The 15,447-nt window shown below is 40.0% G+C and overlaps 1 protein-coding gene across 1 annotated transcript in view; it reads left to right on the top strand.

Moving 5' to 3' along the window:
- The window catches only part of LOC136675188 (protocadherin Fat 3), a 104,057-nt gene that overhangs the window by 40,371 nt on the left and 48,239 nt on the right, over positions 1 to 15,447 (top strand). The window contains exons 10-15 of the mRNA XM_066651615.1: positions 629 to 839; positions 1,008 to 5,108; positions 8,407 to 8,603; positions 9,408 to 9,561; positions 11,735 to 11,968; positions 14,179 to 14,571. Of these exons, the coding sequence (XP_066507712.1) occupies positions 629 to 839; positions 1,008 to 5,108; positions 8,407 to 8,603; positions 9,408 to 9,561; positions 11,735 to 11,968; positions 14,179 to 14,571 (5,290 nt within the window). The remainder of the gene's footprint in view (positions 1 to 628; positions 840 to 1,007; positions 5,109 to 8,406; positions 8,604 to 9,407; positions 9,562 to 11,734; positions 11,969 to 14,178; positions 14,572 to 15,447) is intronic.

Raw genomic sequence — 15,447 nt, 5'->3', positions numbered from 1 at the left:
TTCACTCAAGTCAGCACAGCTTGAGCACAATTATCACACAGTTATATAAGTGGAAACACAAAGAGTCAAAACTGATCACGAATCCGAACCTCCAATGGATAGATAAAAGGGCTCCAAAGCAGTTCATTACATTTTGCAACAGTGTGTTCAGAGAGACCTGAAAGAAGAGGTCAAGAAAGAGAGGAAGAACAGGTGAAGGAAGAAAAAGAATAGGAGTGAGAGTTGTAGGATGAGGAGGATATAGGTGGAGGAGGAGACGTAAGAGTAAAGCAGTAGGGATTCATTACAATTAGCTGTTAGCACATTGTTGGTGCATGCATTGTTAATGTTTTCGCATTTTATTTTTACCTCTCCTGATTTTTTAATTAACTTAATTTTATGCTTTTATTTTTGTTTGATCCTCTTCATTTTATATTTAGTTCCTTTTCTTTTAATTTCTCTCACTTACAGGTTTTAGATGTTATATATTTATATTTCCATTTCAGTTTCTCCTTTCCCATTTTAATGACCTAATATTTTAACTGTTTTTTTACTACTTTTCTTTCTGCCTAACTATGTTTTTCACACTTCCAACTCTGTCTCTCTCAGGCTTTTTCTTGTACCTGTTCTGTCCTGCTTTATTTTCTAGGTGAAAGACCAGGAGTTTCCATATTACAGAGACCTGGCTCGGATCATAGTGAATGTAGAAGATGCCAATGATCAGAGTCCATTTTTCTCACGTACAGTGTATGATGAGGTTGTTTTTGAATCTGCTGTTCCTGGGACACCTGTCATACATGTGACAGCCTTAGACAGAGACACGGGCAGAAATGGGGAGCTGGTCTACACAATCGAAGCAGGTGATTTTCTGATATTTCTGACCTATTTTATTTTAATTTGAATGCAAATAATTTGTCATTATAATTAATTTGTTTTGTTAATACATTGTGTATGTATTTGTTATGGGTAACTCATGCCGCCATTTGTGTCAATGACCTATTTCTACTTTGCTCTCTTCTCTTTTTCAGGCAACACTGGAGGGGCATTTGGAATTGATTCACTGTCTGGCATCATTTCAGTGGCCAGAGAACTGGACCTCACATCTGTTGGGCACTACATCCTCACCGTGCGTGCCACAGATGGAGGCACTCCAGCACTAAGTGCTACAGCTACTGCCAGGATCACTGTCTCACTCTCAGATTTCTCTAGCCCAAAGTTCACACAGCTGGAGTACCAGGCTGAGATAACTGAGAACGTGCCTATAGGAACATTTGTCACTAATATCAGTGCAGTAAGCCGCTCAGCACTCATTTATGATATTGCGCAGGGGAATATTGAGAAGAAATTTGGAATCAACCGCTACACAGGCGTAATCACGACCCAGAAATCTTTGGATTTTGAGACTACCACATCCTATGTGCTGATCATCCAAGCTGTGAGCATGGCAGGGATTGTTTCCAGTGCAACAGTTAACATCCAGGTGGTGGATGAGAACGATAATCCTCCGGCTTTTAAACAGCTGCGCTACTCTGGTAGCATTAGCGAGGCAGCCCCCATCAACAGTGTGGTTTTAGGCGAGGATGGAAGCCCTTTAGTGATCCAAGCCACTGATGCTGACAGAAACCAGAATGCCCTAATGGCTTTTGAGATTGTGGATGATAATGCTAAGTTGTTCTTCACTGTGGACTCTGGTACTGGATCAGTCAGGACCATCGCCAACTTGGACTATGAGACTTTTAATGGCTTTGACTTCCGTGTCAATGTGAGGGACAGTGGTATCCCCCAGTTGACTGCAGAAAGTCCAGCTGAGGTTGCGATTAAGGTTGTGAACGTCAACGACTCTCCACCAACATTTTCTCAAGATGCCTATGATGCTGTATTGCTGCTTCCAACCTATGTTGGTGTAGAGGCTTTGAGGGTTGAAGCATCTGACCCTGACCTCAGTTTGAGTACGGATCTCACCTATTCTCTGGTTGACAACAACTTGGAGCATTTTGCCATTGAGGCCACTTCTGGCATCCTCACAGTCAGAAACAACAAACTGTCCCAAGACAGATATAGATTCAATGTAAAGGTTACAGATGGGCGTTACTCAAGCACAGCTCTTGTGACCGTGTTAGTGCGAGAAGCTATGGACAGTGGCCTCCTCTTCAGTCAACCCTCATACTCCTCCTCTGTGCTGGAGAACACCTCCAACATATCGGTGGTGACAGTGGTCAACGCTGTTGGAAACCGTGTGAATGAACCTATTAAATATGCATTGTTAAATGCAGGGGCACGCTTTACTATCCAACCCACGTCTGGAGTCATAAGGACCACAGGAGTCCCATTTGATCGTGAGGAACAGGAGTTCTATGAGCTGGTAGTGGAGGTGAGCCGAGAGTATGACCGACTGAGGGTTGCCAGAGTGACGGTCCAAGTGCAAGTGGGAGATGTTAATGATAACGCTCCTGAGTTTGTTGGCCTTCCGTACTATGCTGCAGTGCAAGTGGATGCTGTGACAGGATCATCTATATTCCAGGTGTCAGCCACAGACCTGGACAAAGGGATGAATGGGAAGGTTTCTTACGAGCTTAAAGAGGAACACAGACATTTTGAGATCAACTGTGTCACTGGTGAACTCACCCTTAAAAAAGCCTTTGTAGCAGACTTGTCCAATGTTGAGTACCCAGTTGTCATTCTTGCTCGCGATGCAGGCTACCCTTCACTTTTCACTGCGGTGGAGCTTCCAGTCACAGTAGTTAACAAAGCTATGCCTGTTTTTGACAAGCCATTTTATGGCATTTCTGTCAGAGAGGACATGGCTGTGTCCACCCCTATTTTAAGCATTAATGCTACAAGTCCGGAAGGACAGAACATCATATACACTATAGTGGATGGCGATTCCTCTCTTAATTTTGACATTGGTTTTGACAGTGGTGTGATAAGTGTCATTTACCCTTTAGACTATGAGACTATGTCTTATTACAGGCTAACAGTCAGATCCACAGACACTCTAACAGGAGCTCGATCAGAAGTGGATGTTGACATCGTTGTTGTTGATGTGAATGACAATGCACCTGTTTTTGAAAAAGCTTCCTATTCTGCCACTCTGGCTGAGAACTCGATGATTGGTACAGCAGTGGTGCAGCCCTTGGCAACAGACAAAGATTCTGAAAAAAATGGTGTCATTCGCTATCAGATTCTTTCCGATGCTTTCAACAGCACCGATTACTTCCACATTGACAGCAGCAGTGGTCTTGTCTTGACAGCCCGTCTTTTGGACTATGAACTTACCCAGCTCTACAGCTTCGTCATTCAGGCCACAGATAGCGGCTCTCCAGCCCAGAGCAGCGAGGTCACGGTCACTGTCTTTGTGAATGACACAAATGACAACCCTCCATCTTTCAACCAACCACTCTATGAGGCTTTTATCAGTGAACTGGCTCCCAGGGGACACTTTGTGACCTGTGTGCAAGCTTCTGATGCAGATAGTTCAGATGCTGACAGACTAAAGTACAGCATACTCTCAGGAGATGACAGGATGAATTTTGTTATAGACTCTAAGACAGGAGTCATCTCCTTGTCGAACCAGCGCAGACAAGTCATGCGGCAGGCCTACATCCTCAACGTGTCTGTATCAGACGGGGTCTTTACCAGCACAGCACAAGTTAACATACGTATCTTGGGGGCTAATCTGTATAGCCCCGTCTTTAGCCAAAGGTTTTACTTGGCTGAGGTGCGAGAGAATGCACCTGCAGGAAGCAGAGTAATTCAGGTGCGGGCCACAGATGAAGATTCTGGGCTTTTTGGTCAGATCATGTATTCGTTCATCAATGACCTCGGGAAGACGCAGTTTAGTATAGGAGCGGATGGAGGGATCACCACTGCTCAGAAACTGGACAGAGAGAATCCTGTAAACAGGGACATTGTGCTGACAGTGATGGCTCTGGATGGAGGAGGACGGGCATCATTCTGTACAGTCCGAGTCATGCTAACAGATGAGAACGACAATGCACCACGTTTCAGGGCTGTGGAGTATAGGGTTAGCATTAAGGCTAACATAGCCATGGGTTCACTAGTGACTCAGATCCAGGCCCAAGACCCAGATGCTGGAGATAACGGCAGAGTGAGTTACTCCCTGTACAGTGAGGCACGGCTGCCTTTAGTGGATGTGCTAGAGATCGAACCTGACAGTGGCTGGATGGTCACAAAAGGAAGCATGGCTCATTTAAGAGGAACTGTCCTTTCCTTCTTTGTCAAAGCTACAGATGGAGGAGTACCTGCTAAGCATTCATTGGTGTCTGCCTTTATCCATGTCTTGCCACCAGATGCCAACATACCAACGTTTACTCAGCCCCAGTACTCTTTTACTGTTCCAGAGGATACACCTGTTGGGACAGTGTTAGGGTCAGTGTACCTAGGCCCAGGTCAAACAGGAGCTTTTGCTGTTGTAAACGGTGAGACCATGGAGAGCAACCAAGGTGGGACGTTTCTAGTGGATAGGGAGAGTGGACTTCTCAGGCTTGTAAATGCCCTTGACTATGAGCATGTCAGCATCTACCGCTTTAAAGTGTCTGCCACCATGAGACAAGCTTTGGTTGAATCTATGTCAGTAGTGGACGTGGAAGTGAAAGTGCTGGATGTAAATGATAACAAGCCATTCTTTGAGACTAGCTCTTACATAGCTATGGTTATGGAAGGCATGCCGGTAGGCACAAGAGTAATCCAAGTACGTGCTCTGGATCCAGACTGGGGTTCAAATGGACAGGTCACTTACAGCCTTGGGCCAACACTGAACCAAGAGAAGGACCGGACCTCCGGCAGAGCTTCTACCACTGGAACCATGTTTGCAATTGATAGCAAAACTGGATGGATCACTACCACTGGTGACCTGGACCATGAAACGTGTCCATCCTACACTTTCAGTGTGGTTGCATCTGATTTAGGAGAGCTAATCTCTCTCTCCTCAACCGCTGTGGTAACGGTTGCCATTGCTGATGTCAACGACAACCCTCCTTCCTTTGAGAGGGGCTACTACAGGGGGGCTGTGAGGGAGAGCGATCCAATTGGAGAAGTCGTGTCTGTACTCAGCACCCGAGACTGGGACACCTCCGATCAGAATAGGCTCGTCAGCTTCCATATTACAGGTGTGTATTAAAATAGGACATGATTTATGACTGCTGGAGGCTCTCGGGAAAAGATAATCACATTGAAAGGGTTTAATTTAATGAACCGAGGGAGCAAAAACAATACAAGTAAAAAGCCATCTGTTTTATGTGTCATATCCTTTGTTTAAAGCCCATTTAGAAGAGTGAGCAGATTGTCAGAATTAAGCTCAGTATATTGCTCAGCTTCTCTAATAACTCTGAGTACTTCAGGTATGTTTTTTATGGAGTTGTTCACGTTATCTGGTCTGTGTTCAGTAACAGCCTGTGTTCATGTTTACCTAAAAGATTTTTGGTGTCTTTGAAATACACTATGGATGAATGTGCACTAGTCACATTTATTTCACCACCGTCTTTATTTTTACTTTTTTTTAAATTAAGAAAACAAAACAAAACAAAAAATTTTCTCCAACTAGAATCATAGAGAAACATTAAAAATGCAATGTAAGAAAAAAAAGAAAGGTTGTGAATACTTGCTCATCCAAATTTAATTCAGTAATCAATGCTATTAATAGACAGTTTTGCTGCAGTAAACATGTCTGCTCCCCCTGAGAAGGCCTTATTGGAGTGTATCTATGAGGAATTTATGACATTTGGGTACAGATATTAGGGGAAGGAGGACTACATTTAAAGATCTTACCTTTTCTAATCTGATGTCCTAATGTCTCCTGCAGTGACTGAATATTTACTGAAACTTAAAGTAATCTTTACAGAAAATGTATGATTTTTGAAAAAAAAATAACCCTTGAAACCCCCAAAATGTCATTCAGCATAACTGTCCTCCTACATCTTCAATGAATAAAACATTAAGAAAAAAATAATACATTTTAAGGAAAAAAACTCATTACTGCTTTGCATCATTGTACAAATATGATGTGTGACATAGTAAATGATATTCCATCAGTTGTGTTTTTACTATTAATAATATTCAAGACATTTTCTGTCCCTATTTTCCCAGTCTTCTGTTGTCATTCAGTACAACGTTAATAAAGACCCTTATTTTGAAATGAGATCAATTTACTGCAGTCATGTAACCAATTGTAACAACAAGACCCCTGGAGATCCTTCAGCACACAGACAACATTATTTCAACATTATTTGATAAAAATGTCTTTTTACTGACACAGTATGTTAAAGAACAAATTGACTGTCATTCAGTACAACTCAGAAAACATAATATTGCAGTTACTTTTGTATACAAACAAGGTTATTAACATTTAAATGTGAATAAGTCTACGAATGTCTTTGAGCTAAAATCAGTGTTAGCTTTGGCTAACTGCTGGGATAACTGTAAGATGTGCTAAAGTAAAATATCTTTCATTCAGTACAACAGAATTTCTGTGTTGTACTAAATTGAGATTGACATTTGTTATGCTGACTTTTTAATATTTAAATATTAAAACCACATTATTTCATTCTGGGCTTCCTAAATAAGAGCAGTAATTATAATTAATATTAATAAGTATGTTGTTGTTTATACATGCGCTCATCTGTTAGAGAGATCAGCTAGGTGCAGAGAGAAATTGAAGGAAAACACTTCCCCGCTGTTCTGGTGCCTTACAAGTTGTTATGATGGCTTCATTAGCTATGTTTTAATATTGAAATGCTTTGTGAATATAGAAATGTTTTAACAGCAATCATTTTCTCATTTCTCTTGCTATAACTGAGGACTTGAAATGATTTCAGGTTTTATGTAGTAATACCATAACACATACTCTCCACTGGTGGCATATTTTCATTCTACTACTGCAACTTTAATCAATAGAGAACAAACAAATTAAGTCATGAAATTTCTGATGTAACAGCTTACTTTAGAGTATGTCATTGCAACATAAAATTGTCATACAGTGCAACAGAAACATTTGCTTAAAATAACAATCTAAGCCTGCTTCATAGAAAATTGAATTTGATTGGGTTTTAAATAGAATAGAATGTGTAGCAAAAACGTATTGTATACAAATGAACAAAATCCCTAGACACAAGCAAGGCACAGAAAATTCAAAGCAGTAAGTACAGTTTCTTCTAAAGTTTTAAATCTTTTGCAAGATTAATTAGTCGTTGCACTGAATTACATTTTTTGTGCCTTTACTACACTAAAAATTTCAAATAAGCAAAATGGTGAGAAAAAAATACATATTTACATGGGTGAGACATTTGTGCACAATATTAAATAAAAAGACTATTCAATTTAACCATTAATTTTTTTGGTTCTTGGAACACCTAATTCGTCTTTCACCCATTTGTCTTTGTAGGTCTGGCCAGCTGTTTGTTGAAAGTATGTACTGAACTCAAAATGTGTTATCTTAATAATTAAGAGAGGCAGACTATGACTCAATCTCCTGCTCCTTTTTGTAACACCCTATAAATGTCTCTTTCCTTCATTTCCTCCACAACTTACTGCATCACAGAGCATTCATTGGCTTTTGAAAAGTACTTCTTGGGATGGAATTTACAATCTATGTTTGAATCAGAATTACTTTATATTTCCAAGTACACTATTTAGTGTAAAACCTCGTATAAAGTGATTTGTGCTACTTTTAAATGCACTTATTGCATATATTAAAGGGTGCATGCACAGCATGTATAATGTCCACAGTAAAGCATAAAATCTAATTGGATTCTCTGAAGCAGCTGTACATGAGCCTAAGGTCACCATGATCAATGCCAAAGTTCAGCTTGAAGGGTGTGTAAGGGCCACAAGCATTAGGCTGTGGAGCAGTGGAACTGCATTCTCTGGAATGATGGAGCTCATGCAAAACTAATGAATCAGGAGAGTCATTTTTGATCCAGAACAAAACATCCTTAATCAGTCCTAATGCTATCATACCTGAATGGCATCTGATTTTCATAGGAATGTTCAAACATAGTCTAAAGCCTGTACGGAAGGTGCTCTATAAATAAACTTGCCTTGCCTTGATCCTCCCCGTGACAAGTTAAATGTACACTCAAGCAAATGGGAATTACCTAACAATTAATACCCTTGATTTTGGAATGTTTTCCAAAACTTTTGGCTAAGTGTTACACACACACATTCAAGGAACGTCTCCTATCTTTGTAGTTCTGAACTGGCTCTCTTTATCTTAATGAAAAAAAGCATTTCGATTTTCATGTGCTGAAAACTTCCAGCCTTTAGGATATGATATACCAGTGGATAAAATGAGATGACCACGGAACAGTTTATAACTTAATAATCTCTTGTGACCCATATAGTACATCATATTTCTTCTCATCATTTTGAAAAATTGAAGATACAAATGTTTGTCTTGTTTTTTTAACTCAGGGGGGAACCCTAAGGGAGTGTTTGCGCTAGCTCCAGTGCAGGGAGAGTGGAAGGTGTTTGTGAAGCAGCCGCTGGACAGGGAGGAACAAGATCGATATCTCCTGAATATCACAGCCAGTGATGGCCTATTTGTTTCCCGGGTGATTGTGGAGGTCACTGTCATGGATGCCAACGACAACAGCCCCATATGTAACCAGGTCAGGATGAATTACCGGTGGTCACTCAATATCAATCAAACTATAATTATGCCATATATTTATACTGAAGTCTTTCTTAGACTTTCTATATTCTTTATGTTCAGGGGTATACAAAGTCTGGCACTAGGGCTTAATGTGGCCCACAGAGAGATTTTAATTGGCTATAAATTGCTCTCTTTTAAGCCCTATTCAGACAGGATTAGTTTTACATGGGTTGGTGGGCTAGTCTAATTGAACCGTAGGACATCTGTAATATTTATGGCCGACTCGCATGGGACAGGAAATCTCAGTATAAATGACAGAAAGGAGAAAGACAGCTCTATTTATTTACTGCTGTGACACCATAAAAGTCTGTCAGAATGACGGCAATAGTGCATTTGGACCGGATTAAAACCACAGAGATTCTCTAGTAATAATTACATTCGCTACATCCTTTTAAAAAAACAAATTCTGTACAAATAGGGCTTTAGAAAGAATTATAGATGGCCCACCAGCATGTACAGTGCCATTTTAGTTTTTTGGGGGAGAAAAAAGGATACTATTAAACAAATACAGACATTATAGAATTTATCCCAGGGTAAGAGAAAGCAGGGAGACAGTTATTGTATTATTTATATTTATTTTAAATGTACAGAATCTTTCTTCCAACAAAGTCACTGCAAATTATACCCATTACTAGGAAATCCACAATTGATTTGTGTTAAAACTGTGGCTTTTGATTTGAATGTGTAACATGTAGCTGAAATATTTCATATGTAATTTGTAGTTATTGGTTTCTGATCCATCTTTGCTTCATTTCACCAGGTCTTATATGAAGCCTCGTTTCCGGAGGATATTCCCATCAATACTGGCATTCTCTTTGTTGGGGCTGTAGACTTTGACATAGGCTCCAATGCAGAAATTCAGTATTCCCTGTTTGGTATAGGAGTTGAAGACTTCTATATGGATGCAAATAATGGTATAACACAACACTCAGTTGATATTGCTAATTTAAATAAGTGCATAATGTTTTAGGTATTCATTGAATGATACATTCAACACAGTAAATTTTGAAAATAGGGATTCCAAGCGTTTTGCATGTAATGTACTTTTGGACATTGTTGTATTGGCAATATAGAAACAGGATACATAATGTCATAAATTTGCTTATTAAGATGTTAAACCACAGAAACCACTGAGAACAGCTTTAGTGCTCTATGACACAGATTATACAATCTCTGCGAGACATGCAAAGGACATTTCCTCTGTTGGTGTTTTGCTTATGTTGGTAGAAAGTGCTTTTCAAATCTCCCATAGGTGTTAAATTGGGTTGAGATCTGGGGACTGTGAAGACCATGACATTCATCGATTTTCTGTGACAGCTTCATCCAGACCGTGGTCGTGGTGGGTCTGGAGCCTATACAAAATCACTGGGCGCAAAGCAGGAATTAAACATGGACAGGGAACAGTCCATCTCAGGGATGCACTCATCCGTTCCCATGCAGAGACACACACCTCTGTGTAAAATTAAACACAGCCAATACACCTGCCAACACGTGACATAGGGAGAACACAACAACACCTTAGAGATAGTCCCCCTAGGTGGGATTTTTGATCCTAGGACCCCTGAGATTCTGGAGCAGTGTGACAGCGCGACACTACTAGCAGCTCCACTGTGTCACACAGACCATAAAAATATGATTAATATTTTCATACTTATCAAAAAAATCAACAACCACAATATCATCCAAAGTGATTCATTCATTCATTATCTGTAACCGCTTATCCAGTTCAGGGTCACAGTGGGTCCAGAGCCTACCTGGAATCATCACAAGGCAGGAATACACCCTGGAGGGGGTGCCTGTTGTCCTTCAAAGGGCAACACAGACACACAGATACACATTCACTCACACACTCACACCTACGGACACTTTTGAGTCACCAATCCACCTACCAATGTGTGTTTTTGGACTGTGGGAGGAAACTGGACCACCTGGAGGAAACCCACGCGGACTCGGGGAGAACACACCAACTCCTCACAGACAGTCACCTGGAGCGGGAATTGAACCCACAACCTCCAGGCCCCTGGAGCTGTGTGACTGCGACACCTACCTGCTGCCCACCCAAAGTGATCAATCTGAAAAAATAAAACTGTGGAGATTCGCAGTGATCTTTACTAGATTAATATATGGATATAAATGGATCCAAATCATGCCAGGAAAATGTTCCCCATAGCCCCACACAGCCAGAGCATTTCAGCTTGATCTCTGGGTTTATCTCAAAGATGCAGTTGTCCACTTGTGATAAAACAAGTGAAGGATGATTTATAAGACTATATCACTTTTTCCAGATCTCTGTGTATCAGTCAGTATAGCTTTACTTTACTGAGCTGTCAAATATGCTCTCATTTTGTGCAGCTCTACTTTAATAGATTAGGGTTAGAGTTAGTAATACCCTGTGTATTTATGAATGGACTGTTTTGTCTAGCACTGCCTGAACACATCCTGCATTGACATTCTCAGTAACACACTCGTGTTGCTCTTCAGTTTTTTTTTACATCTCTCACTACTGCACCACCATTTCCATCCACCATCACATGAACATATATTTTTGCCTGCTATTTCTCAACCTAATTGCTGACATCTTTTCCATTGATCTAAATACAGATGTCACGTCAGTCACTATTCCTATTGAAACACAAGCTCCTGATAATGAAGACCCCTTTAAAGTCACTTTGATGTTTTTCCTCTTGCTGGCCTGGTTCCCAAAAGAAAAAAAAGGTTGACTAGACATGCTCAGCATTTCTATTCATGCCACAGAGCATGGTACGATGTTAATTTCTTCTAATTCTATTATGCAGTACATTTATTTGGAAGCATCTGCACTCATTATGTTTCTTCGTTCATTTATTCATTCATGATTTTCTATAATTTGTCATCCATCTGTATTTTATTGATATGGAAATGAATATTTTTTTTCACCAGATGTATCTTTTGGTTTTTTGGAAAAGGTTCTGAAGTTACTGCAGTTACTGGAGTATTATTCTTCTTATGGTGATGATCTGCTCTTCTGACACATTCACAGGAATCCAAAGATATCCTATGAGGAATTCATTATTCTGTTTATTTTTTTTCCCCTCTCTTCTCTTTCAGGCGAGCTGAAGACAGCCTCTATGATGGACCGGGAGAAGACTCCAGGCTATAAACTAATAGCCCAGGCTACAGACGGAGGTGGTCTGTTCTGCCGCTCTGAGATAGCCCTCACTCTTCTGGATGTGAATGATAATGCTCCATCCTTCTTTTTTACCGAGTTTCTGGCCAGTGTGTTTGAGAGTGCTGCACCCAAAACCCTGCTAACACGTCTCCAGGCCAGCGATCCTGATGAGGGTGTGTGCTCCATTACAGGCTTATTAGTGCCATCTTCTCAATTATAGCTACTTCTACATCCTTGATTTTGGAACAAAACCTCTTGGAACAAAACATCTTCATTCTGATGAATGAATCATTAGAGCTTAGTCCAAAAATCCTGTTTCAATAAGGTTGATAAAGTTACGTTTTGTCTCCTCGTACCATTATTTACCATTGTGAAGATACAAGGTTTTTTTCTGGCATTCTGGTGTTATAAAATATTGGGACATTATTTGAAATGCTACAAACAGAATAACAAGTAAATCCTGGATCCTAAATCCTAATAACAGGACCAGTAAATCCTGTATTATCTGCATTAAACAGAAACTGTATAAAAACATTTTTTTACCTTTTTAACCTTTTTTACCTTTAGTTACCTTTAGCAGCTGTGGCCTAATGTTTAGAGAAGAGGGCACAGGACTAAAAGGTTGGCAGGAAAATTGGGGGGTGGTGGGAGTGAAGGAACAGCGCCTCCCTCAATCCACAGCCCTTGAGCAAGGCACTGAATCCACATCTGGTGCACTAGTGTGTGTGTGTGTATGTGTTTGTGTGTTCACTGCCACAGGTGGGTTAAATGGGGAAGTCACATTTCGTTATATGTTGTACAATGACAAGTAATTTCACATTATATTATTATCACTTATTTATTTTTGTAAGGTTTGTCCTTGTCCAAAATTTGATATCAACATTCATTCATTCATTCATTATCTGTAACTGCTTATCCAGTTCAGGGTCGCGGTGGGTCCAGAGCCTACCTGGAATCATTGGGCGCAAGGCAGGAATATACCCTGGAGGGGGCGCCAGTCCTTCACAGGGCAACACAGACACACACACACACACATTCACTCACACACACACACCTACAGACACTTTTGAGTCACCAATCCACCTATCAACGTGTGTTTTTGGACTGTGGGAGGAAACCGGAGCACCCGGAGGAAACCCACGTGGACACGGGGAGAACACACCAACTCCTCACAGTTGATATCAACAACATGTTCCAAACATGTTGGGACAGTTTTACATACCTTTTACCTTTAACAACTCAATACTTTCATTCATTCATTCATCTGTAACCGCTTCATCCTCTTCAGGGTTTCAGAGGGCCCCTGGACATGGCACCAGTTCATCACAGGGCACACACACACACTATTACTTATGAATGCTTTTCACCAGTCATTTCACATGCCAGCATGTGTTTTTGGACTGTGGTAACGAAAACGAAGAACCCACACAAACACAGGGAGAACTCAACAAACTAATTACACACACTCACCTGAGGTGGGGTTCTAACCCACAACCACAGGATTCTGGAGCTGTGTGACAGCATCATTAGATATTAGCACCACCTTGCCACCCCCACAACTAAAAACAAACAAAATAGTGTGAAAGCCTCTGTTACTGTATTATTCAGACTGAAATGCAATGCACTTTTTTTGTTGGGAGATTTTCCTTGATTAAAAAGCCTTGCTGTAGAAAGGTGAAGAAAATGGCTTGGTGTTGTCATGCTGATATAAGCTTAGATGTCCCAGAAAAAGATGTTGTCTAAAAGGCTACATAAATCGCTTCAAAATGTGTACATATATTTTTCAGCATTGTTGGTGCTTTCACAGACATGCAAATTCCCAATGCCTTAGGCATTAAAACATCCTCCTACAATGATGGTATATATGATGACTTTTTTCTTTTTGCCTGGAGAGCACTCAATGCATAATTTTCATGAACAGTCGACCTGTCTGAACTCAATATAAGACTGTACTGTGCATCAGTCATTTTCATAGGAGCTCAAGCCAAGCACAGTTGGCATTTCTGGATTTTATTGACACACAGCTTCCATTGTGCATTTAATTTGTTTTGTGCATAATATTTTTAGATGGATATTATGTGCTGTAAATTGCTCATAGAGGAATATTTTTCTAACACATTTTGGTTAAAGTGGAATATCTTTTTCTGATTTGTGATATATATAATATATAATAGTATATATTATTATTATTATTATTATTATTATTATCGTTACACCTATATAGCGCCTTTCTAGACACCCAAGGACACTTTACAATCTACACTGCTCAGAACGCTCAATTCACACACACACACTGGTGTATATATATATATATATATATATATATATATAATTTTTTTTTAATTCAATTCATTCAATTTGTTTTCTCCTCTTTGTGGACCAGGCCTTAACAGAAGCATCGTGTACTCTTTGGTGGACTCTGCTGATGGCTTCTTTTCCATTGAGCCATTTTCTGGAGTGGTGATTCTGGAAAAGCAATTAGATCGGGAGCTCCAAGACTCATACCGTGTGAGGGTCCAGGCATCTGATCAGTTAGGGGCTGCTGGCTCTCTCACCGCACAGGTGGACCTGACTATCATGGTATTGGATGTGAACGATAACCCACCGATCTTTCAGAAGCAGGACTACTCTGTTACAGTTCCTGAGGACGTTGCCGTGGGAACGGAGGTTCTGAGGGTCTTCGCCACTAGTGAGGATATTGGAATCAATGCTGAGATCTATTATAGTATCACGACAGGCAATGAAATGGGCAAGTTTCTTATTGATGAGGCCACAGGTGAGTAAAATGACTATTCTCACAAAACAAAACTGTACAGCTGTTTGCAGTTGTTTTTGGCATAATATAATTATAGCCTCTACTGAGAACACACTTCTGCACACTTTAATGTGTAATTACTGTCTACTTGATAAGTAGAAAATGTGGGGGTGTTAAAAAAGGGTCAAAAAGATTTTGAGCTTGTAAAACAATACTCACAGATGTAACGGAATGTATGTTTCTACATGTAGAAATATATTTGTAATGTATAGAAATAATCTTCAAATGTGTAGAAAAGATATGCATACGTAAATCAAATGTTGGGAATGTGTGAATCAGCACCTCTCAAATGGCTTAAAATGTGCCAGAGCAAATATTTTTGAGGTTCCACATGTGACAGTGGGAGTTTTTCAATGTGGTGGAAAAAATCCACACATTCATCTTCTGCTGCTTGTGTGAATCTCTTTTTGCAGTCGCAGATTTTTGACCCTGTTTTGACAGCCAATTGATGGACCAATAGGAAAGCTTTAGCTGGACCAATCAGATTGCCAGGTTTGTTTAACCAGTCCTTAACCAGTCTTTTCCAACGAAAGAACTCTTGAACCAGTTCCGTTCCATTAAAAATATTTTTTTCACATTTGTGAATTTAAATTAATATTATTGTTGTTGTTTTAAATTTGAGCATTCCAATACATTTGTGGAGTTGAATTTTAAGTGTATGTTGTTGCTCAAATGCAGTTACAAATCCCGTTACATCTGTGAGTGTTGTTTTACAAGCTCAAAATCTTTTTGAAGCCTTTTGTGACATTTATAATGTTTTTATAGTGTTTTTGAAGTGTTTGCAAAATAAAACATATTCTGTTTCCTGTTTCATGACGTGTTAACATTTTATTAATG

This window comes from Hoplias malabaricus, chromosome 18, assembly GCF_029633855.1.
Source record: "Hoplias malabaricus isolate fHopMal1 chromosome 18, fHopMal1.hap1, whole genome shotgun sequence".
In the NCBI taxonomy this organism is placed as follows: Eukaryota; Metazoa; Chordata; class Actinopteri; order Characiformes; family Erythrinidae; genus Hoplias; species Hoplias malabaricus.
Note: the sequence above shows the minus strand (reverse complement) of the source record. Positions and strands in the feature narration are given on the sequence as shown.